Source organism: Antrostomus carolinensis, unplaced genomic scaffold (genome assembly GCF_000700745.2).
Source record: "Antrostomus carolinensis isolate BGI_N321 unplaced genomic scaffold, ASM70074v2 scaffold9170, whole genome shotgun sequence".
Lineage (NCBI taxonomy): Eukaryota > Metazoa > Chordata > Aves > Caprimulgiformes > Caprimulgidae > Antrostomus > Antrostomus carolinensis.
In genome coordinates, this window is record NW_010290943.1 from 5,376 (window position 1) to 31,226 (window position 25,851).

General features: G+C 37.8%; 1 protein-coding gene across 2 annotated transcripts in view; it reads right to left on the reverse strand.

Moving 5' to 3' along the window:
• Positions 1-20,625: 20,625 nt before the first annotated feature.
• The window catches only part of BCHE (butyrylcholinesterase), a 33,405-nt gene continuing 28,179 nt past the window's right edge, over positions 20,626-25,851 (reverse strand). The window contains exon 4 of one of the 2 annotated variants that reach the window (XM_010174971.1): positions 20,626-20,767. In XM_010174971.1, coding sequence (XP_010173273.1) covers positions 20,640-20,767 — 128 coding nt within the window. In that variant the 3' untranslated portion in view covers positions 20,626-20,639. The remainder of the gene's footprint in view (positions 20,768-25,851) is intronic. The other variant, XM_029086768.1, reaches the window with a different exon arrangement.

A 25,851-nucleotide genomic window follows, 5' to 3' on the forward strand; every position in this document is an offset into this window, starting at 1 on the left:
CTCTTTAAGAGGGAACTCTCAAAAATATTCATTAAGTATTCTTAAAAGAAAGAAAGATCCCAAAGGTTTGATGGTTCCATGAGCCAAGGGATACATTTCCTATGAGGAGATGGTTAAAGTGCCAGGGTGACATCATGTCTATAGTTAATCAGATATAGGCATGAATAGCCAGGCTATTCTGGGGACACTGTTTCTAAAGAAAATGAGCCCCAAGTTGTCTATGACCCAGACTTGGACTTCAACTGGTGCTCCATCCTAGGGCATTTGATTTGGGATGGACTGGGACTGTTATGATGGCAGTTCTCCTTGTAGCAGTTGGTAATTTCTATTTCTGGTCCAGGCTGTAATTTTAAAGTGAAAAACCATGGGAAAAATATCCTGAGGAAAAGTCTTTGGTGCTCCAAAAGTGAAGATTAGGTGAGGCTCAAAATAACGAAGAGAAGAGTTTGTACCAGAATTGATAAATCAGTCTAAATGCTTCAAACATTCCTTTTCTGTAAGCAATGATTAAATTATAGTAAGTAATTAAAACCAATACTGTTTGATTCCTCTTGCTCATTAGTTTTTCTTAATAGAGGACATTAGACATCAATGATGATGATCTCTGACCTTTTGTACTGAACACGAAGAAAAAAAAGATGTTGCAATTCTGTTCTTCATCGAGTTACTGAATTTTAACACATACATTCTAGACATGTCATTTCTGCAAAAGCAGGAGGTGATTTTCCACTGAGATAGTTTTCAAGGTCTCAGTGGAGACACCCCTTCTTCGTATAGCTGTGAAAAAGGAAGGTCCATAGTATTTGCCTGAAGATAAAGCAACTGGAATCACATTTGGAGCAGGGATAACTATGGCCTCCATCCTATTGATTTTCTATGCTGTTGCAGATCAGGAATATTGTCTGCTCCTGCCCAGCTGGAGGTGTTCTGTGAATTTCTGAGATTTAAATATTTATTGTCCTTTCAGTAATTTCTCAAAGTTTCTCTGAGTTTTTCAGCTCTCCTAATCCTTAGACAATCTACAACTATGGGAAGTAAAACTTTTAAAGCTTCCAGAAATCAAAGTATTTTTAGAGAGGGCACCATATATTGATTATTGCCAAATCTCAGTTGACTAAGACACTATGTTATTGTCAACATTTTTATTGCTGCCATTGCTTTCTCTTTTTTCCTTTTAATAGTTACAAGTGTCTGTAATATATTTTAGACTATATTGTTCCACTAGCTAGAAGGCACCGAGAACTTTTTATAAGAACCATATCTAGCTTTAAGAGACAGAAAAACAAATATACTTGCTGTGTTTCTGTTTCCATCACACATTGTCGGTCCACAAGTGAAAAAAGAGAAATACTGTTTCTGTTTGTTTTGATGAGCAAAGGAATAATCTCATTCTTTTCTTGTTCTAGCCACCCTTTTGCAGACGATGGATATTTTATATATCATGTAAAATTGTTATAGAAATTGAAATGTGTGACGGTTAGACAAAAATAAATCTATTGGGTTTCATAGAAACAGGAATTCGTCAGAGGAATTGGGACCAGAATGCACATGGATAATTTGTGAATGATGAAGATTCTGCCCATCTGGAAAATTTTATGAAAAGTTCAATTTGATGCATTGCCTGAGAGGCAAAGCAACCCCCTTGCTTCTGTTATCCTCTCTCTGCAGCTTGGTAAATATTTACTCTCTTAAAACAACTTTGCACATAGCACAAAGTTGAAAAGAGAGGCTCCAACTCTTGGTCCCAAAGTGTTCATGGTCCTGTTGGAGCCACCAGGAGTGGTGCAGGGCTGGTGATAACCGTAGACCACAGAAGAAATAGCTAAATTAAAAATTCTGAGAACAATCTACCTGTTCTGCACATAGTGATGTATCCCAGTGACTAGAAAAATTTAATTTCTGTATCTGTCTTTGATAAACAGCTTTTTATCTCTCCTGCTTTAGCTTAGTTAAAAAAGAAAAGAATATCAAGAGAGTTTCTCTTTTTCTCACGACATAATTTGACATACTCCCTGACATTAAGCAGACTTTTTTCTTTGGTGAGATAATGATAGCACATTTCTGTTCCCAAACAGACACAGATAACCGAGGCTACTGCCAGTGAGAGGCTTATCTGTGGTGTTTCTCTCAGAAAATGTGGTGTGTAACACAGGTCAAGTAAGCTGGGGCTGGAGTGAGAGAAAGGGAAAATTAACAGAAAAGCCCAGCTTACATCATATTAAATAAAACACTCGTTCAACTTGCTGTTCTCTCTGATTTTAATATTCAGGAGACTCGGGCTGGCCTGAACCTGCTGTGTTCAAGCTGTGCGCGCAGTACTCCTCCCTGCAGACATGCTAAATAATATTTGTATTTATTCCGCTCTTCTCTTCTGGGTCAGACCGACACAGGGGTGGTGTCAGTGGGGATGGTGTGACAGTTCAAACAGGAACCCCAGGATCCCCAGATTTCCTTCTGCATTTTGAGACGTGCCATTCCTGTGTCTCGCTGTCCCTTGTAAAACATGCTGGGATGAAAGGAGGGCACAGAAGGAGTCCCTGGGAGGGACGGAGCAGAGCAGGAACGCTGCAGCTGCTTTCCACCAGCACGTGGAGGGAGCAGAAACCACTCCAGCAATGAGACGTGGAGAAGTCCTTGAAAGGACTTTAGGAAAACATGGAACTGCTCAAGTTACTGGGATGGGTGAGTGACAGAGAGGAGAGCTCTGCATCCACAAGAAGCAAGCACTCTGGAAAACCTGTTGGGCTGTCACCCAGGCACACACATTATCAACACCCGTGGTCTTTTCTCAAAAATATTTCTTCTTCTCCTCTACTTTGGTTTTTCCTGTTGCCTAAGTAAGAGGAAGCATGAAATGAGAGTCAGAACTATACAGACTCCAGGGATGTTTCAACATTTTACAAGCCCATTTGCTTATCTTCACTTACTCTGGAGAGCATCTTTCAAATGATCTCTGCAAAGTCAAAACCTAACATTGTCATCACGCTCGTCCTTTAAAACAGCAGAGATTTTTTAGCAAACTTCTAAGCTAAAATCTAAAGTCTTTCATAAATTCTACATACCCACAGAGCAGTTCCAGAGCAAACAATATGGATCACATTGTGAGTGTCCTAGCTAAACACCTCCTACTATACAGCACAGGTCAGCAGAACAATTCTGCAGTGAATTTAGTTAGCAGAATCTTCCTTTCTACACTTGTTACACACAAATTCTTCTTTGTACAAATAACATGATTTTCTTTTTGTCTTTTGCTTGTGTTATTCCCAGTAACTATCTTTTTAGTGCCATTTTGCCATTTCTTACAGGTCCCTCTGTACTGCAATTATGCCAGTCTGCTTTCCAACTATACTTTTTTAGTACTGAAATACAAAGGTGGAGACTGCATGAAGAAAGGTAGAATAATTTTCACAGAGATATTTCAGTTACTTCAGAGACTCCACACAATGTTTTTACAACTTTCCATAGATTTTCCTTCTCCTTATACTTGCACACATTTGGTAGTCACTCAGACAATGAGACATCCTGACTATCACAGTGTAGAAAAAGAAACTGCTGCACCTATATCTTACAAGCACATAGTGCAGTCTACATAGATATTTCACATGAGACAAGTGGTTATTGTCAAAGAGACTGTTAATATCTTCCTTGAACATTTTCAAGCCAGCTCCAGGACTGTATATGCAATGCTAGCAGTGATGGAGTAGGTACAATATTCCTCCAGTAGCATAGTTCCCTGCAGACGTCAGTGGGTTTTATCAGGCTCAGAGGGAATGTCTGACTGTTTATTGCACTGGTGAAGTTTTCCTGCTTGGAAGAGCTCAGACCAGATTAGTCTTTTAAAAAGTGCTGACTCTTTTATTTTATATTTTAATGCTTTTTTTGACTAGGAATGGGTCTGGAGGATTTTTTTTGCAAATTTTTATCAGAAACAAACAGGCAAAATATTTCCTAGATATTACTCTACAGTCCATAATCTTGTATAAATTCAGGTTCCAAAAAGTGAAAACAACACGATTAGGCAACATGACAATTGCTGTATAAGATAAACCACCAAGAACTAAGTTTCTAAAATTCTGAGCAGACTTTGGGACTGGGTGGTAATAGTTAAACATATAAACTCCAGCTCTCTTAAGATAAACAATAGAAATCCAGCTAGGCTGACTGCATCGAGGTACTGGATGGATATTCAGAGATATCTACTTTAAAATATTTGTTCATCAGTATGGGAGGCCAGTTTTCTTGCATTAGCTTGAAACTCTCCCTCCAGCAAGGTTATAGAGTGGCATTATAATTTCCTAATAAGATGTAGTGAGGCATAGGATGAGCGCAGTCTTCCCGATGATATGTATTAGGCTATTCTGAACTGAAGGCACGAGGTGGTGCCTCACATTAAGCGATGGGAAATTACACAGTCCAGTTAAAATATTGACTCAGAACTTTACGCAGCAAAGTGCTTCAGCTTAAGCCCATCTTTTTTTCAGCAAAGCACTTATTTTTGCGGGTAGCTTTAAGCACCAACATAAGTCAGTTGATTTTAATAGGGTTTTGCTGAGTAGATGCAGCTTGTTGAAACTAAAACCAGAAAAACCAGTTTAGCAAGGGCCATCCAGTGTTCCTGGCAGGGGCCAGCAGACATTAGCTCTTACATTAGCTCCCTTCTCTTGAGACCCTGAAGTAGAGATGAGATTTTGCTCCCTGCCAGCCCAGCACCTTTGCCTTTTTCCTAACCCTCAGCTCATTTGTTGGCCAAGGGGCAGGCCTGTCACTGTGCCAGGCTGGGGAGGAGATGTAGCTTCACCCTGGTATGTGACCCAGGGCAATGGCATTTCTGCTATTACCTTCCATTTCCCGCTTGCATCTACCCCAGCATAACTCTTCTCATCACTCCTCAGAGCACGGCAGAGACAGTAATCAGATATCTGACTCCATTTCCTTCCAGGCACCTGCTTGCTTGAAAACTATCAAGGGCAGCAGCCGCTGCGATAGGATTAGAAGGATAACAAGCTAAATCCTTACCCTGCCAGATCTGCAAGACTGGTTATGAAGGAACTAGGGGGACTTAAAGCACCAAAATTCTGTACCACAATCAAGCCAGGATTGCAGTAATCCTGTTGGCAGTAATTTAGTTACACGCACAAAAATTAAAAAAACAGAAATTCATATTCTTACATCTACTGTTACACAACTATGATTTACCATCTTAGTACTCATAGAATCATAGAATAGATCTTGTGAGCTGGAAGGGACCCACAAGGATCATGGAGTCCAACTCCTGTCCCTGCACAGGACAATCCCAACATTCAGATCATGTCCCTGAGGGCCTTGGCCAAATGCTGCTGGAATCTTGTCAGGCTTGGTGCCATGAGCACCTCCCTGGGGAGCCTGTTCCAGTGCTCCACCACCCTCTGCCTGAAGAACCTTTTCCTCATGGCCAACCTCACCCTCCCCTGCCACATCTTCCTGCCATTCCCTCTGCTCCTGGCATTCGTTGGTGGCCAGAGAGAAGAGATCAGTGCCTGTCCCTCCTCTTCCCCTTGGGAGGAAGTTCTAGACCCCCATGAGATCTCCTCTCAGTCTCCTCTTCTCCAGGCTGAACAATCCAAGCGACTTCAGCCTCTCCTCATATGGCTAACACATTGGACTTTGCAGTGTCACATCCCACTAGTCACAAGATGGGAAGAAGTAGGCAGGAGCAGGTGTATCATCCCACAATGAGGTTTGCTACCGTATTGCTGCTCCTAACATAGTTCTGCAGGAACAAGCTGAAGGTGCTGAGATCTCTCTGGCTTATAAGGCCCTTTTGCAGTAGTTAATCTTGTCTTATATTATATTACTGATACTTCCCTAAAGGAGGAAGATTCACCCTTTCTAATTATAAGAAGCTACTAGAAAATAAATGAAACCAATTAGTAATAAAATATGAGATCTCAAGAGCGTTGAATCCAGATGCTCCATCGCAGATGTGAAAGGGAGGCAGCTAATGGCAAAAGACTTTGGTCTCTAACTTCTCAATTGAAATACTATGGCTGAGTTGGTGGCTGTATTATAACACTATTTACAGACACTGGGTGAAATCACAGGCATAATAAATCCAGAGAAAGTGCTAGTGAAATTGAGAGGGAAATTCACACTTCATTGAATTTGGTGTCAACTTCCATTAAATTCAAAGGGGCACGAGAGTCTTCACGGGGTTACTGAGCATCTGTAAACATCTCCAAGTATGCCCCAAGTTACAGGTTTATTTTTCAGTTCACAGAAATTGGACAAGCAGAGGTACATGTATTTCTCATTAGAGAAATAGGAGAGAAAAGAAGAATGAGATGAGAAGCTTGATAAAAGCGCAAAGACATTTTAAAAATTTATTAAAATCTTATGATATTTGGGGTGCTACACACTTTAGGAACCCCACTGGATATGGGGGACCTAATCTAATATGACATATGTCTTTTTTTTTAATGGTTCTTGGCAACATATATTCATTCTAAGTGTTGCCTCAAAGGTACTCAGTATCCTCATGTTTCAGGTCTGATTTGCTTTATATCGAGGCCCTGAATCACAGAATCACAGAATGGTTGAAGGTTTGAAGGTGGAAGGAACCTCTGGAAATCATCTGGTCCAACCTCCTTGCTCAAGTAGGTCCACCTAGAGCCAGTTGCCAAGAACTTTTTCCAGATGGCTTTTGAATATGTCCAAGGATGGAGATTCCACAACCTTGCTGGGTGACAGGTCCAGTGCTCAGTCACCTTCACAGTAAAAAATTGTTTTGTGATGTTCCTGTCTTTCAGTTTTTATCTGTTGTCTCGTTATGTTATGGGATTCCACTGGAAAGAGCCTGGCTTTGTCCTCTTTGCACTCTCCCTTCAAATATTTATATACATTAATAAGATCCCACTTCAACATTCCCTTCTCTAGGCTGAATGGTCCCAGCTCTGTTTGGAGAATTCTTCCTCCTTAGCTTTCTTAATCAAAAGGCAAAATATCTCATCTCAAGTCAGGGGCAGCAAGGTGGCTGGATTTTATATTAATGAATAAGAAGGTTGAAATGAGAAAAAAAAATACTGTGATGAGGTTAAAGAGTTCTGGTTCAAATAAAGCTTCTCACTTAAATAGCACAGGAAGGAAACAAAAAGAAGAGAAGAGAAGAGAAGAGAAGAGAAAGAAAAGAAAAGAAAAGAAAAGAAAAGAAAAGAAAAGAAAAGAAAAGAAAAGAAAAGAAAAGAAAAGAAAAGAAAAGAAAAGAAAAGAAAAGAAAAGAAAAGAAAAGAAAAGAAAAGAAAAGAAAAGAAAAGAAAAGAAAAGAAAAGAAAAGAAAAGAAAAGAAAAGAAAAAAAGAAAGAAAGAGGAAAGATATCTAAACATTTCAGTGATAAACAATATTTACAGCCTGTGCCTTTCTCAGCAGTAATAGGAGAGGCAATCCCGTATGCTACAAAAGTGAAGCTGACATCTCACTCTTTTCTAAATCTTCCTGTGGTGAAGGTTATAGTCAACAAAGCACTGCAGTTCTTGGGCGTATGTGACATGCTATTACTCGTACATTCATCTTAGTTCTAAATACACGCTTAATTGTTTTGGAGTTTTTGTGTGTGTGTGTCAAAACATAACCTATACATTGACCTCTGTTGAAAGAGTTATTGATTTTGAAAGAGTGGGGTCTGACTCAGCTGCTAAATTCGGGTTCACCTTAAAGCCTACAAACTTCAACTGAAAGGCTTTCGTTGGCTTCAATCACCTTTAGATGGACTTTCTAGTGCAAAGTATTGAACATATTTGCAGTAAAAAAAAAAAAAATCTTAAAGAATTAAATAAAAAGATGATTGAAAGTAAAATCATAAAGTTTTCTTGAAATCTTGGGGTGTAATTGTTACTCAGAGCTAAGAGGGCAAGTGCAAGAGCTGGGGTAAGCTCTGCTAGCCTGAACCTTTAATAGTTATAAACAATCTGGAGTGGTAGGAAAGGCAAAGTGATATTTGTTAGGGAATAAACTGCAGCTGAATTCTGTGTATAGGAACATCCTGGCTGGCAAACATTATGGAAAATCACCTTCTCTTTATTTTTATTTTTTTTTATGATAAAGCAAAACAATACAGAAGAATTCTACACATTTCTTAAGGTTTCGTAACAGTCCAGGCAACATGGAGAGGAAAAGCAAGAAAGAGAAAACAAAAGGAAAAAAATACATAAGTAACTGAAAACTACATGATGCACTTTGTTAGAGAGATACAAAAGGAAAATAGATTACTTAGTTATTAGTGAGAGTTATTAATTAATGACAACGATAAATGACCTATGTGTTTTGGTTATGTGAATTTGGATTGAAAATGGAGATAAAAAAGGATTGCAATTGGGTGAGCTCTGGATTCTGCTGCAGGAAAATAAATATATGTGTTCACATCATGCAGCTTGATGCATTTTAATAATCTAAATATTGACTGGGATAAGCATTACACACCCACAAAGAGAGGCTATTTGACTACAGGAAATACTACTTCCCTTTGAAGATTTTCTTGATTAATGAGTTTCTTCTTCTACTATTGTACATTTCAGTTTAGTCACAAATCCGGGTCTGAAGTTCAGCAGCCGTTTAATTCCTTTGTTGGTGATGTTACTTCTCTGATTGGAATACCTGATGATACTGAATTCCACCAAAGAAAGCAGCAAAAAGTTTTTCTTCATAATGCAGATGGTAGTGAAGAAAAACTACATTGTCAGCAGTTCTGACCATTTCTGGTTATATTGCTCAAATCTGAGATCCACAATCAATCAATGAACTGAGCTTCTCCATATAGTATTGAATTATAGTGTGTCTCAGAAGCAGCTAAGATACCTGGCTGGGGGACTATAAAGTGAAGTCAAGCAGATAAGTCCTGATTCCCAAACAATGAACAAGAAGTTCCATAATTCAAACAGAAATACCCTTGGAGCACTACACATATTTATTGCAAACCACAATTCATTTCTTTACATTTTATTTTACAAATTCTCCATTACTTGCTTCAGTTACAGTGAAATGTCCTACTGTATTTCAAGATATTTCAAGCTGAACTTGTACTTCACTTTTCTATGTCAAGAAATATTCAGACAATTGAACAATCAGATTACTGAAAAGCTGTGAAGTGCCTTGTGATGCAAGGAAGTGTGAGCTATTTAAGAATTAATGTGAAAAATGACAATTTGTACTCTATCAGATAGGTCTAAAAGGGAAAAAAGGAAGAATAAGTCCATATGATTAGACAGGACTGTATTCAATAAGCACACTTTTGTTTTGAAATTGTGAGAGAAGAATGTTATTACTTAGGAGACTTTCCTTCAGCTTGTAGAAGAAGATACTTCTGCTCTACAACATGTATTTTGCCCTTGCAATGCCCATAGTTTGTAAGAGTAATCAAAAAAGAATTGGATACACAGAAATAATTTTTTTTTTTTATGCTGGAGAAGCTAAAATGAATCTTCTATATTAAAAATTGCAAAGATTATTTATACAAGAAAAGAAGTGTTGAATCAATCATTTTTAAAGCAGAAATGAGGTCATAAAGAAAAATGTTGCATTAATGATAGCTATTTGGCAACTCTACAGAAATTTCTCTGGGATAAGAAGTTGTTGAGTTCATTTGAGTGGGTACACCACAAAACTATTATTTAAATGGCTGGTAATTTTGACCAAAGGACTAAGTGAGCATTTGCAACTACGTGCCTCATAAAAACTGAATAAAACTTAGGAGGTTTAAATGAACGTGTCCTTCTTTTACACAAACTTTGAAGAGACCCAGCTCACATTCAATTTCTTTCTTGTGTGAAGCAGGTAGGAAGAACTACTGCCATCCATTCTGAGCTTGCATGTTTTTCTCTGCAAAGTTTGTGAAATGGATGATTTAAAAAGCCAGTTCACTGTAAAACCACAATACTGCACTGCACAAGGGGTATGTGAGTTGGCAGTGTCTAAACAGACCCGTGGTGCATCCCAGTGGGAATAGTGGGTCTGGGTCAGGCAGGAGTAGGAGAAAGGACTCTGACATGAGCCCACTCCTCTTTGCTCCCAGATCCTGGGTCAGCCCAACTGCCTGACCCGCTCAGAGGGAAGCCATCCATCACTGATTCCCAAAGGGCATCCAGCGGCACCAGTTTGTATCCTAAATTGATGCGTGTTGACTGTAAAACCCTTGTTAGAATCATAGAATCTTTTTGGTCGGAAAAGATCTTTAGGATCATTGAGTCCAAGCATAAACCTAACACTGTCAAGTCTGCCACTAAATCATGTCCCTAAACACCATGTCTACACGTCTTTTAAATATCTCCAGGGTACTGAATCTACCACTTCCATGAGCACACTTCCGTGGGATGCTTGACATCCCTTTCTGTGAAGAAATTTTTGCTAATATCCAATCTAAACCTCCCCTGGTGCAACTTGAGGCCATTTCCTCTTGTCCTGTCACTTGTTCCTTGGTTGAACAGACCCACCCCCCCCCTCTCTTCACCCTCCTTTCAGGGAGTTGTAGAGAGCGAGGTCTCCCCTCAGCCTCCTTTTCTCCAGGCTTCACAACTCCAGTTCCCTCAGCCGTGAACTCATCACACTTGTGCTCCAGACCCTTCACCTTTTTCTTTGCCCTCCTTTGGACACGCAAATTCACGCTGCCCCATGTTCCCTTACAAGCAGATACTACCATGCTGCCCATAACATGGCTACGTAGCTGCCTTTAGTGCAGTGTCAGAGAATGCCTGGTAGAATAAGCGACTGTTTTTAATTCTTATAGGATACCCTAATCACAGTAAATGAAGGAAATCTGGCTTTCAAATGCTGAGGCTGTGTTCCAACTGCCAAACTTTTGCTTCTCAGTCTCAGAAATGCCTCTCTCCCATAGCACCATCCTTTCTGCACTGTACAACTTAACAGCCTGAGTTTATCTTCCTAAAATTCTACCAGACTAAAACATATTTAGGTTGTATTGCAAGTCTACATCTGTCTTAGAAGGGACCAGGAAATTGGCAGTGCAGAAAATTCAGTAATTCACGAGGGATGTGCTCATGAAGTGAGAAAAGCCTTATATCAGAAAATGCTTTTTTAAATAACATATATCCAAAACAGCAGAAACTGTGTTTTTAGTAGTCTTTAAGATGGAAATACAACAAATATTTATTAACATTGTAAAAAATCTGAATTTATACTAACTGAAGGTGGAGTGCCAAAGAATTTTCGAGACGACTGCACGTTTCCATCAAAATTTAAGTCAATGACAAACAAATTAAGACATTTTCATGAAGTTCAAAGGATTGCGAGGAAAGTGTAAAGAAAGTTTTAATTATAGCATTTTCTACCAATACATATTTACAGAAATAGATATACCCTACAGAAAGATGTCAAGTATTGGTATGAAGAAAGGTGAAGAGGGTCAGAAAAAATGCACATTCTACAGAAAATAGGGAATATGGGTACTGTAATTAATGGATCAAATTGCCAAGGAGTTGCAAAGAGGATCAGAGGGTAAAAAGATAATTAGCAGATCAAAGGGTAAGAAGCCAAGTGTTGAAATAAAGTGGTAGTGATATAGACAGCTAAAGAGGAATTATTGACCAATAATTGTATTGCTTTAGGCAATGTATGCTTTGCTAGAACCATTATTAACAAGGTTCTTAATGGTCTAGTCTATTTTTATAAATGTGTAGTTATGAATGTCAAATGCCATGAATTCATTGTAGAGCCACGGTGCACAAAGAGTAACCTAGTTTTTAGGAGTTTGGAACTGTAATACCAAAGGGAAATAGAAGGAATTCAGGCTGCAGTGGCTGATTATGTGGTCAAGGAAGCCTCCTTTGAATATAAAAATAACACAGAATGTGATTTTTAATGATCTGGCATAAGGCTTGTTCTTATATCAACATAAATTGCTTAGTTTATTCTGGAGTGTGTGACATCCTGGGCTAAAGCCTTTGTGAATCCTCTTCATTCCTCTGAGTGAGTTCTATCCCCTCTGTTATTCAAAAGGGTTCAAAAGTCTGCCAACAGCAGACCAACTCTTTCATGCTACAGCACACCTGCCTCTCCAGTAACGAGGCTAGATTGAATGAGTGAAAAGCTAATGGGGATCCAGAGGTTTCCAATTGTCTTCTGAGTAATGTCTCTTCAAAAGGGGTGAGACCTCTGCTTAAGTGGAGATTTTAGTCTTGTTTTTGTCAGTCTGCTAGGCTACAGGCATTGGGTCTTGCTATGGTCAACACCATGGGGCACAGCTAGCCAGAGGCTAACTAGGTGGAAAAAGCAGGTAAGACTCTGTTTGTAGTCTGTACTTACTGACTTCATCACAAAGTGTTGTGGGGAAACCTCATACTATTGCTGCCTTAGCAGTGTTTGAGGTAGCTGCAGTTGATAATCTACCATTTTTGTGTCCAGGGATAGGGGAGAAAATTAAATGAGAATTTCTTTGTTGCTTTCCTTCCTCTGAAGTGTTGTCAAATTGTATTGCTCAGACCCAATCCAGCTGTTTCTTGGAGTAAGAGTCAAGACCTGTAGGCTGAGTTTTGACTATGATGGCTCTTTGCAGTTCTGGACTCACAGGAGATAGTCACAGGCTTGGGAGCTCCTGTGGTGGTTGGTTGTGAATACCCCTCCTAGAAAGGAGTTCTTGAATATACTGATCTTAATATTTTTTTAATAATACATACACTATCTGAGTATGGATAAGAATGGAACTGCTACAGTGGATCACATTTATAGTACAATTAAACTAGTCTGTTGAGAGCCTTGATGAGGAGAGAACTCTCAGGTGAGCTGAAGGCACACTGCCAGTTTTGCCAGGGGTTATCAGAGGATAATTTTGGTTTCTGTTTCCATTTTTCAGTCTGCTCATTAGCAAAATAGTAGAAACATGGAAAATGTCAAGTAAATGAATTGGTATTTTTTGTTAGCACCTAATGGATTTTCCTCTACAAAGAGAAGTACATAAATACAGTTCATCCACAGCTTTATCTTCCCATTTAGCTCATCATTAAGAGGAAAAAAAAGTATGTTCTGAGATGTGGAATTTTTTTCTTAATTAGTAAACACCTCCTGGATTAGTAAGTGATGGAGAAGATTGAAAATGTCAGTCAAAAGAGATGTTGTGCTTCTTTTGAATGCAATGACAAAACTTTAACTGAAAGTCACCCAGTGGTCTAAAACTGGGAGTGCTGAGGTCATTCCCACAGAGATATGCAATATAAAAGTCATGTTGAATGGAGGCAACTGTGTGCACATAAGTATATACTTGCAGTTTTGGTTTGTAATAAACATTCCTGGAACCAGAATTATACCTGCAGTCAGAGCTACAAGATCAAGCTCTTTTAGTGAGCAGAGGTGGGGAAAACTATAACTATCCAAATCGCTGTAGCACTGAAAACAAAACATGAAAGTGGATGAACATCTAGTTTTTTTAAAAAAAAAAAGTTGAAAGATAACAAAGCAATATTTTTTGCAATTCTAACTCCTAATTAAAAAAAATATATTTACTTCAAGTTGGGAAAAATGAGGCATTATTAACATTATTTAATGACTGATGTAACTTCAGCTAGCGGCATCTATAAAATTTGTAGCTCTGTAATTAGTGAGTGGGAAAAGTTTAATATTTCAGAAGTATCACTTTACATGTGTAATTCCTGCAAAATTCCTGCTGGTTCTCAGAGTCCTAAATAAGGTCCTTGTGAATTACTTTCTAAACAATTAATGAGAAATGATCAGTTGCATCTCTTGTTTTTTTTCTGAGTTAATAACCTAATTGTCTCACATATGAGATAATAAAATAAGATCAATCTAAAAAACTTAGTTGAAATGTATCTATTTTGTAAGAAAAGGTGCTGCATAGGCTATAACAGAGAGAGGCTGATGAGGTACCCTGAAGTGATTAGACATGCTGCAAGAGTGAATTTAATTTGGAAGATTGAGAGGTGTGGAGATAACTGCTTTCTGCCTACACACTTTTACCACTACTCAGTATAACTGAAGACTTATAAATACTTTATAAATTAAAGAAATTAACCACAGCACTCCCAAACTGTGAGAACCACCTACACCATTTGTACATTGTCTTATTAACAGTGGCTAAAACATCAGCTCCTGCAACCATGGTATATATTAAAACGGAGTAGAATTGAAAAGATCAGAATTTGGTATTCTTTTCCAGGCAAACACCTGGATTTGGAGGGATTAGATACTTTTCAGCTTTGAACCAACAATAATTTCTTGGCTGTTTCCAGATCCCTGACCAGAATGATGGTATTTTTAAAAGGACATTTGATATATGTAATGACCAGGTTCAGTAAATCCCAAAAGACAAACCCCCACAGCCTCTATAAGTGTCCTCAAGATGCTATGATCCTATCAGGAAGGAAACTTTTTAATTGCTCACTTTTGTGTAACATACCCTGTGCTGGAATTAAGCTTTACTTTTCCTCCTAATTCTCCTCAAACTAACTGAAATCATTATGCAACTAAACCTCACCCCCAGCCCAGCACTTCTGCTTGCAACATGCCTAGAAGCCTTATTTAATCTCACCTGCAATCCAATTAAAAGCCTCTCAAAAATTCACACCTGGGCTAATTGTAGATTCACATCACTGCTTTGTAGTCATTAAGTCCATGAGTTAAAGTTTTTATGAGTGCAACTGATCTAGTTTATCAACAAAATGCTGGAAGGTTTATGTGCTAAAACAAGATAATCAGTATTCATGCTTCAAGATTTCAGCAGGGGTCAGGAAGGAATTATCTTGTCTTATGAAGCATTTCAAAATGGCTAATTATGTTTGTTCATAAAATTTGGTCCTAAAATAATTGAAATCAGAGTAAAAGCTTTTGAACTTTTAACTGTGAATGACTAATTTGGCTGAGGTGTTGATTTATACCAGAAAGTCCTCTGATCACTTTATTTTTTTAGTGAAGACCAAAAAGATACACGATTTGAAACTAGAAACCCAGTGACATACAAGCCCCCATCTCCATGTTGCATGCAAAGGTTGGAAACATAATGTGGAGAGGCAATTGCTGAAGAACCTATATTTCATAGGATCATTGAATGTTGTGAGTTGGAAGGGACCCACAAGGATCATCAAGTACAACTCCTGTCCCTGCACAGGACAATCCCAACATTCAGGTGACATACCTGAGGGCACATGTTGGCCAAATGTTACTGGAATCTTGTCAGGCTTGGTGCCGTGAGCACCTCCCTGGGGAGCCTGTTCCAGTGCTCCACCACCCGCTGCCTGAAGAGCCTTTTCCTCATGGCCAACCTCACCCTCCCCTGCCACATCTTCCTGCCATTCCCTCTGCTCCTGGCATTCGTTGGTGGCCAGAGAGAAGAGATCAGCGCCTGTCCCTCCTCTTCCCCTTGGGAGGAAGTTCTAGATAATGATGAGATCTCCTCTTAGTCTCCTCTTCTCCAGGCTGAATAAACCAAGTGACTTCAGCCTTTCCTCATACTGCTTCTCCTTTAATCCCTTCACCAATTTTGTGGCCCTCTATTTCTATGTATGTATGTGTGCATGTGGGTGAATGTTCTCTAACATATGATTTTAAAGCAATGGTCCTCTCAGCTCACAGAACAGAGTCAATATTAACCATGTGCACACAATTTCCAAACACTTCTTGTAGATCTCAAATCTACAGTACTCAAATAGTCTAATTTTTTCTATTTTGTGAGATTTTTTTTTTTTAATAAAAACAAGAAGTTTCTTCACCCTCATACAGCAACAATCACCTAGAGATGGAAAACCCATCTAGAACCTTAGAAGAGGTTGAGGGATGAGGGAAATACTTGTAATTCAGCCAGGAATCTTCTTTTTTTTTTTTTTTTTTCCTCTCTTGTGGATTCTTGCTCACAGTCCCCCCAGAGTAAATCAGCGGGCATGTACTACAGATGGATCAGCAGTGGTAAACACATACAGCTGCACATATCTGTTACACAGGTGCTTGGTTTTAGACTTGCTGCTTGGCCAAGAGCAGTCAGAGTTTTTGGCGGAGGCCCATAGTTCCACAGATTGGAAGAGAAAAGACAGTGAGAAAGTAGTCAGCTGGCACCAGTGCTCTCCACAGCAGCCCCTGAGCCTGAGCCAAACCTGCCAGGCTCATTCCTCACCCCATGTTCTGAATCACTGGCAAATTCCTAAACCTATTTTGCAATTCAGTGGGAGGTTATTTTGGCTGGAGTTATCGGAACAGAGACACTGGGATACTTAGTTCTTCTGTGTACAGTATTAAGCTCTTCAGTTGTTGATCGTTCTGGGGCAAAAGTTTTTGTGGAGGAATTTGCCCTTGTCTTTTTCTTCCCCTCTCTTTTTAGCGTCTTCGTTTTCTTCTTTCCCCTCTCTTTTTGGTCTCTTTTTTTCTTCTTTCCCCTCTTTTTTTGGTCTCTTTTTTCTTCTTTCCCCTCTCTTTTTGGTCTCTTTTTTCTCCTTCTCTCCTTGTCTCTCTCCTTTTTTATTTCGCTCTCTCCTAGTCTCTTTTCCCCCTTTCTTTCGCTCTCTCCTAGTCTCTTTTCCCCCTTTCTTTTCCTCTCTCATTGTCCTTTACCCCAAACTAGAGAGAAAGGAGCAGCAAGAGCCCTTTGGACAGGCTGTCATTTGGCACTGGCAGTTCAGGCTGCTCTTTACTAGCTGGACACGCTGCAGGTGTAACTGAAGTATGGTGAGTTTATTATGTCCCTCTAAATAGCTGCTGCTGATGTTGCAGAACTGGTGCTGAGCCAGTAAAAATCCATGAAGCATAATCAAGCCTGGGAAGACAACGTTGTGATGTTGACAGAGACTACTATATATCTTGCCACTGTTAATGTTACATTCAGATTAATCTATGTGATATCTGTGTATGACAATGTGCCAAATCACTTGGTGATGATCCATTGTGATTGGAACATTAGAGGGGCCTACAGAGGTCATATTAAGCTTGTACATCATGAAATATGTATTTTTTTTTCTGACAGTTCATGTTAGTGTTTCATAATCTAAGATAATTTTCTCTCTGACACTCTACTTAAAATAATAATAAAAAAGGGGACTTGAACTCCTTATGTTACAAAAATATTTTTCCAACTATCAGCTGATAGACATTTGCCTCTGCTCCTTTTTATTAACAGACATATCTGAGTTGTCTATTCATGAAGAACTAAATTCTGTCCATATATCTGTGTGTTTATAGAGCAGTAATCTCTGTTCTATAAATAGCGTGAGCCTGTAGTGACCAAAGATGGCTAAAAATCCAGGCTTCCACTTAAACAGAAGTTTGGCTTTATCAGTATGATAAACCCTGAGCAATGGCCAGGGTTTAAGACAGCAAGACCTGAACACCCATCCCAAAAATCCAAGCCATGAGTGTAAAATCTGTAATTTGGAACCTGGAAACCTCAGAGTGGGTCTTAGTTCTGCAAGAGACAACCTTTGGGGTCTGGGGACCCCTGTTCAAAGCCAGAAAGTTTCAACCTTGATTGGTCCAGCTATGCAGACCAGCCCTAGACAAGGTACCCTGAACATCCCAACTCTTTTAGTTTTTGATATTCCAGCAAGAGCACAGATGAGATTTCACTTGAATAATGCTTAACTTTACTGAAAACTTATCTAACCTGAATTCCTTTAGACAAAACATTTAAAATGTAAAAATTAGTGGTTTTAATTAAACAGAGTGTTGCTGGGAAATTTCTGACTGTGGTCCTCTTATGACTATCTCTATGTGCGAAATGTCTGTAATTTAATCAGTGTGCTGTTAGCTTATAAACCTAATGACAACTGACTTAAGGCCAAGTTCTTTGTTGGCACTGCAGTTCATTTTATTATACTCTTTCAACAACTCTGGGACTAAATTCAGAATTCTTGCTTCAGATATCAAGAATGGTAAGAAAGAATCAACACATTTTCTCTGGTTTCACAGAGAAACTTTGGTTTCTTGCTACTTTTGAGCCAAAAGAAAATATTAATTAACAATATTACATCTTCAGTGAGGTTTGGGTGAGATATTCCTCTAATATGTAATCATTTTAAGCCATGACACAGTATCCTCAAATAATTTCCAGCATAAGTTTGACCTTTAGTTTGAAACTAACCACTATGTGAACTGGTCTTTTTTTTTTTACTCTTCATTACCTTAACCACTTATGTCCAAGTGCTTAGGGCTTTCCTATTTTTGCATAGGTTATGGGTTATGAATAGATAACTACATGATATATTGATTTCATATGAATGATAAATGGAGATGTTATTTCCCAGCACATTAAAAAAACAAAAACAAAAAAACCCCAAAGCCAGCAATTTATTCAAACCAAGAAAATCAGTAAAAACACACTTCAAAAAGTGGTTTAACCTTTATTCTAGTCTGCTTTTCTTTCCTCTTCTCTCCATCCTTGTCCCTTCTTAAGAACATCACAGGCATAGTAAACACACTGTGTAAGGGATGTTAGTCTTCAAATAGACCTTATCCAGCCTAGCTCACAGCACATACAGACAAAGGACACCTCCCCAGCAAAATATTTTATAAACTGCTTTGCAGCCTGCCCTTCCCAAAGGTTAGTTGTGTGTTATAATTAGCTTAGATGTTTTTTCCCCCATTGATTAGGCCGATTAGACAGGTAAATAGTGAAATATAGTGAAGAAGAGGATATTGAATGAGACAAATGTTACTTTTAAATGTGATAAGGTATTGTTTGTGCTGTCAAGGCTCAGCACGGCAGAGCAGCACCCAACACATCTATGAAGCACACAACGTAAATAAAATGGGGAGTGCCAGAACTGACTCAATGATAAAAGTTCATCCTTCTGGGTGTTTTTTCTTTTTCAGTAGCTCATCAGTGGAATGAGGAATATCCAATAAATACTCAATCCACTGTAGACTGATGGAGCTCTCCATCCAACTCTTAACAACAGTAACTAAGCTAATGTATGTACTGAGCTAGTTATCCGTGGTATAAACACAAAATTCTGGATAAACAGGACTTTTTAATCCCAGATATTTTCAAGTTTTAATCAGCTGGCTTAAAAATTACCAGGGTTTTTGATTGTACAGGTTTTATTGTAGTCTCTGGAAATATTGTGCTAAAAGGTGGTTTTCCATCATTTATTCAGGAAAAATTGTGTTCTTTTAGAAATAACTGAAAATCTTCATCTCTTGCAGAATTCATCCTTCCTGCAAAAGTAAATCCTTTCAGTGTATCAGTTCTGTGTGGTCAAACTGATTGTCAGAAAGAAGTTTCTCTGTTCATTATCTAGATCTCTTCAGTCCACTCGATTCGAGAAGGAATTTTGCTTGCAATCACCCTAACAAAAAATAGATGCACCGAAATGCTATTACATTTACAGGAAGCTTTAGGATAATTTATTTATGAGATGGCTTGTTGCTTTTACATACTCCTTATGTTTATCAAATTTTTGGCACTTTTTGGCCCAGTTGAGCCAGTGAAAAGCAGCCAATTAAGGTGTTATACAACTTCCAACCCCATCCAGGAGCAGAAAAGTAGGAAGACGCATTATCCAAAGGTTTTTTTAGAAGCTTCTAATAGATTTAGCTCAAGTAGGTAGAAAGGGATCCAGGAGATGCATACTTGCATGGCAACTGGCGCTGACTTGACCATGTCAATGAGCTGGATCCTTCCCACCAAGGTCACAATGTCCCTCTGCAGTGATTTCCTCCCCAAGAGGATTGAGGGCTTTGAGGTCAGGTCTCATGCTCCTGCTGAGAGCTGGCTGACTGAGCAGAGCTTTCATGGTTGATTTCTGATGAACCTGCAGACATGCAGATCGATGCTCTTCCTCAACTATGAAAACTTGTCTGCCATGTTCCAGTAAATGTGGGGCTGTTCCTCAACTGGAAGGCAACTAGGTAGACGAAATATATCATAACTGGAGCTTGTCTCCATAGCACAGACTTTTATTAGCTGAAGACAGTGGGTGCCTGAGCAGGGAAAGCTGTGAGTTTATCACTTTGTGAATCTGTAGGTCTTTACTCCTTGAGAAATGAGGATGGCAGAAGCAGAGACATCAGTTTTCTAGCTTGTTTCACCATTGCACTTGCACACAGAGTGCTGATGATTTAGGCCTTCAATACGTAGTTTGAACCCTCTCCTATTATGGCTTTGTCTTACAGATTTAGCCATAAAGAAGCAATGATTCAGGTTATAATGGCAGTCTTAAAACTTTTTGGTCTAACAAGCAAATATCATTTGATGTGTCCAGCAAAGTTGTTATCTCTTTATGTTTATATCAAATTACCTTTGAAGCAAGGTTTAAGTGTGGTGGCATTGCAGTTAAAGATCAAAACTGATAGTATTTTGCATGGCAATACTGTAAAACATTGCTATTTCCATTTGGAAAAAAAAAAAAACCATCTTTTACATTTACATTTTTTTCTTTGAAGTGTGAATTTAAACATCTAGTGTTTGTTATAATCTGTACAACATTAATCTTCATACTTTAATCTCTATAGTTCTATTTAACACAGTGAAGCTTCAAAGGGTACAGATGTCCTATATTGTTTATTGAGATATAAGGTAAAATATAAATGAAAGGTCTGGAGAATTAGAATTATATCCATAACTTTTTCAATGTGCTTAACTTATTTAATGCTAGATGTCTTAGAAAGCTACCTGTGTGTTTGTCTGATGAACAGTAACACGGACATACCAGAAAGGGTAAACATATTAATTAGAGCCTGCACATCTCTCCTTCTTGCTAGTGTAATCATTAAATTGATTTTTCCAGTCTGACATGTAATTGTTCCAGCGATGGAATCCTGCTTTCCACTCTCGTTCTGCTTCATCAATATTTCCTGTAAAACATGAAATGGGTTACATTAATCTAAATTTGAATCTTTTTATATGCTAATTGAAAAATAATTTTGATTATCAATGTAATTTCCTCCAAATACATTATAGGTTGGGCTTTTGCCTCTTAAACCTGGAATAACTGAAAATTCAGTGATTAACAATTTATCCTTACATCAGTAAGGAAAGACTGCAAAGATATTGTTCTGGCGCATCACAGGGTAATAAATATACTTATGTATGGGCTTATTGCCTTTGGATAATATTTCTGTCCATTAAAATTTCCATTTTAAAGCCAGTTTGTTGGGTTTTTTTTTAAATCCTCAAAATATTTCTTTAGTTCATTATACTCTACAGTGAAACTTACATATCCTGAAGACTATGATATGCAAACTGAGATAGGTGTTTGAAAAGACACAGTGAAATTGCAGCTTCGTTCAAGGCAACAAGAGTACTGCCATTAGTTTCAGTGGATGGCTGGGACTTCACTCTGCTGTGGAATAAATCCGCAAGTTTAATGCGTAAGGGGCACAAGTTTGGAGGAGGATACTGTAAAATGTCCACTATGTCAACATGAAACCATCTTCTCTCTTCTTTTTCATTCTAGCCTATAAAGCATTTGCCAACTAATCCTGTGTCTCAAGGCAATATTTATTGCCGAATTTGTTACAGGTATCAGAACAGAGGGTGAGGATGAGAAAAGTAATAAAAATATATCTCTTTACAAGGTTCCTAGAGTATTTTATGGACAGGGATCACTTCTTCCAGTCCCAAAAGGTAATTAATGCTAAGGAGAAATGCAGTGACCTTGCAGGAACAACCCATACAACAACTAAAGGAAAGACAGCTTATGTAGGCTGTATCACATAGTACGGCTTCTTATTTTGGATCAGTTGTAGAGTTTTTCTTAAAGTTTAGAAACTATTGATGATCTATGAATGTCTTTATTCATTCTGGACCTAATTATCTCAGTGTCTCATATTGATATATCTTGCTTCCAAAAAAATTTGGTACTCATGTTCATGAGATAACAGTTCCATGGTTTCTTTATGCTCTTTTGACTTTATGTTCTTCTGCTGCAGTAGAGCATAAGCCCTTTCCCTCCATAAATATACTCTTTTTCCTTTTTTTTTTTTTATGATCTGTCAGTGCTGTAAGTTTAACTGGTTATGTGAAAATGAAATATTTTTGTGTTCTACACATCAGTACAGAAAATATTCTGGAAAGAGAGTTAACAGATTCAGAGGTTTAGTTTGAAGAGACATCCAGTAATTTGGTTGCTTATCTGCAGTTTAGCTCAACACTTCCAAACCTTTTTGGTCTGGAAATCCAGATGGCAATTTAATGAGACTTTGAAATGAGATTTACATTACTTTTTGGTTTCAGCGAGACCAGAAATAAAACCAAGATACTCTTTCTTGGGGCGGTTTTATACTTCTGCTTGTAGTCAAAAGGAAAGTAGTGAAGAACAAATATATGAAAAAAAATTAATTACACTCCTTCAGTTCAAAAATATAAATAAGCTTGGTTACATCAGAAATCAAAGAAAATTTCAGATCATTATTGAAATTTTTCTGCCAGACACAAATGTCATTAACTCAAAGAGGATTTGTAAATGCTGGTAGGACTAAAACCACATTCTGATTCCTAAGCTATGCAGATGTGACTCACAGAACTCTCATGGGGAGAAGACATGCACAACACCTTACTTTCCTGACTCTAAGAACTTGCTTTTGCATGTTTCTTAATTTAAAGATGTAGCCAGGGTCTCAGGTAAAGCCATTTCCATGCATGTCAAATGGATTGATAATTTAACATATGAACCAGCACTAGTATTATTTATAGAAAAATGCCTCAACTGTATTTTCAGTCTTATTCTTAATTATGGGTATCCAGTTTTATTTATCCAGGTAAAGCCTCGGCTTATGAATTTAAAAAAAACATCAAAAAACCCCCCAAAACCTCTGTTCCTTCTTTATTTTTTCAGGTTTAGATGTGTTTGAATTCTAAACAAAGACTTCAAAAACTGGAATAACTCTACCATTCACATATCTTCAATTAATAGTTACTGTTCTAGAGTATAAGAAGCACTGAAATGCCTCATTATTTAAAGAGATCACAGTGAAGAAGTGAGTCAGCTAGAGAAAGTAGACAACGAGAAATTCAGAGTAGCCACCATTATGAATCTAAAAGACAAAAGAGGGAAGGAAAACACTGATATAAGAACTTTGCTTCCCATTTGTTTGCTTTTTTCAGTGATAAGATCCAAATTGAAGTCACAAGTCAATGCATCCCATTATCACCAACATCATCAATCTCTCTGAAGCAACCACCCATGACTTAGACGAGCTGACAACTAGAAAGCATAAAAATAAAGATTAGAGAATTCGACTTGACCAATAATTACAGCTCAGAGCACTGGGTTACTACGATGTGCTGCACCACTACGGACGTCAGCTAATAATACAGTGAGGTTATTTTATTACATGTAGTCATTTAGGTGATCCCAAATTTTATAGCAATACCAATTAGACTAATGCAAAGGCTGGTGAAGTTTACAAGGAGAAAAAGGGAGCTTTCAATATGCAATGAATCATATCTCAGTGCTCAGAAAGGTCCCAGTTTAACTGACCAAAGAAATGAAAGTTGGTTTTATTTTATTTTTTTATTCCTTGGCAATGTCAGTGCAGACAGCTGGCATTTCTTTTCTTTCCATGCAGGCATACAGTCTTTACTTTAATGGCATTATAGCAAAGTTAAATTTATCTCCATACCATCATTTGTTGAACTGCTAGATGTGCCAATAAAGTGTTAATCTTAAATGTATTTTTGTGGTATTAACATTAAGATTAGGACAAAGGCCATATAGCTGTTATGTTATGGTATAATTAATAAAGGATGACAAGTTAGAATTAATTTTTCTGTCCTCAACAGCTCATAAATGTGGGTACCTGCAAAATTATTGTAATTACCATACTAATTACCATTAGTATGGTAAATGCTACAAGTTTATCTATGCAGTAGATTCTCATGGTGTTAGTTTCCACACAAATGTTCAGAAAGGAGAAAACAAATAATATCAATCTCATTCATTAGTATGGTAAATGCTACAAGTTTATCTATGCAGTAGATTCTCATGGTGTTAGTTTCAACACAAATGTTCAGAAAGGAGAAAACAAATAATATCAATCTCTATTCAATGTTCTTTAATCACACAGTTTGAATAACAATGTTTTTTCTTTTAACTGCAACAGTATATTTGTTTTCATTTGTATTTAAGGACTTCCTTTTTTAAAATTATTGTTTTCTTATAAAAAGTCAATAATGCTCTCTGGGAAATGAAATATTGTTATCTTTCCTATGACTTGGGGTCCAAGGTACTGGAGTTAGAAGGAAATCAGACTGCTAGGGTACATAGCTTATTGCTCAGAGGTGCACTGAGTACAATTGCAGCAGTACTGGTGAGATTACTTTTGACTAGTTCACTTTTCAGTATGCATAATGAGTGCAGCATCTAGCTCTGTGGAAACTGAAAACTATTTCTGATGGTGATTTTTCTGATTATTCACACTAATATTTTTACTACCCTGAGTATTTAGCTGTATAGAATCCAGAAACTATTTGGAAGATTGTAGGAAATAGAATTATTGTGGTTATTCACTGGCTAAGAGGTTGAACTTCCTTCTGTCTCCACATTCTAAATATTATTAGGCTAATTTTAAAATATAATGTATTTATATTAGCTACTTTGAAGTTTGATTTCTCTATAGATAATATATGATGCAGCAATATGAAATAAAATAGAAAAATATGTATTAGGCACACTAAAATAGTAATGGAACAAAAATGGAAAGCTTGGCTGCCTGCAGCTTTCTATAATCAAGAGGAAACAGGCGTATATAAATAGTTAGGGCTCTAGATGCATTAAGGATTGTGTTAAGGAGGTAGTCTAACATAGATGCTTTTATAATTAACAAATGATTGCTCTAAAAGCTACTTAAGAGTCACTTACTGTTTACTGTCCCTCCGGTGTGTTTCTTTTAGAAGCAGTCATCAGAAAAAAGTTCTGGCAGTTGTCCCAGTGCTCACACCCTTGAATGAAATATTAAATGCTGAATGTTCCCATCTTGTCTTGGGACGAGTGGGAATGGAGGGTATTCCAGGTGCCTTTGCAATAGGGTTGAAATCTGTGCAGAAATTGTGTCTGGCTGGAATTGAGAGCCCACATAAGGCATATCCATGTCCAGTTCACCTCCTTAGTGATTATGATCAGGCTAGACACAAAGCTACAGGTTTTGACTCATGTCTTCAATTATACTTCTATATACTGAAACTGAAGGCGAAGACATTGAGAAATATTCTTAAATCATACAAACTACTCTAGAGATATAAAGGCCAGTATTTTATATATGGCTGTTATTGTTGTGTTAGTGTCTGAAGCTTAATTTTTTCTTACTCATTTTCTCAATTCACAACCATGACAATTTTTTTTTTAACACATCTTATTTGGTTGCTTGAGGAAAATGGAAAATATCTAACCATAAAGATGGCAGGGACTAAATATTTTCCTGTCTCCTATATTTAACTGTCTCAAGGAACCTGTCTTACCCAGCCTGTCATGGGAACCAGCTTGCTCAGATGCTGAACACATTTGGAGCTGGCCATTGCATTCCCAGAAGACCTCAGAGTAGTAGCAAGGCTTGTGCCAGGAGTGGACCAGTAATTAAACAAATGGTTCATTAGCAAGCACATCCATGTCAAATTCTGACTCTTAGGCACAATGAGAAATCCTCTTGCAATTTCTGCAAAACAAGTCAGTTTGATTGTCCTCTTCAGGTTCTAACTGATGAAATTCCACTTTGTCTGAGTCATATTTGAACTATAACTTGAAATATGAATAACATAGTTTCCTTACTACTTGTTCTGTCATCTTATATCATATTAAGGCAACCTTCTTTTTCTAAAAGTATTTAAATAGAGAAGTAATGGAAAATATAGGCCTTCAGAAGTTGAGGAAATATGTGTATTTATGGCATGCATCATCCTTTGGATATAAAAGGAGATAGGAAATGCAAAATAATATTTCAGT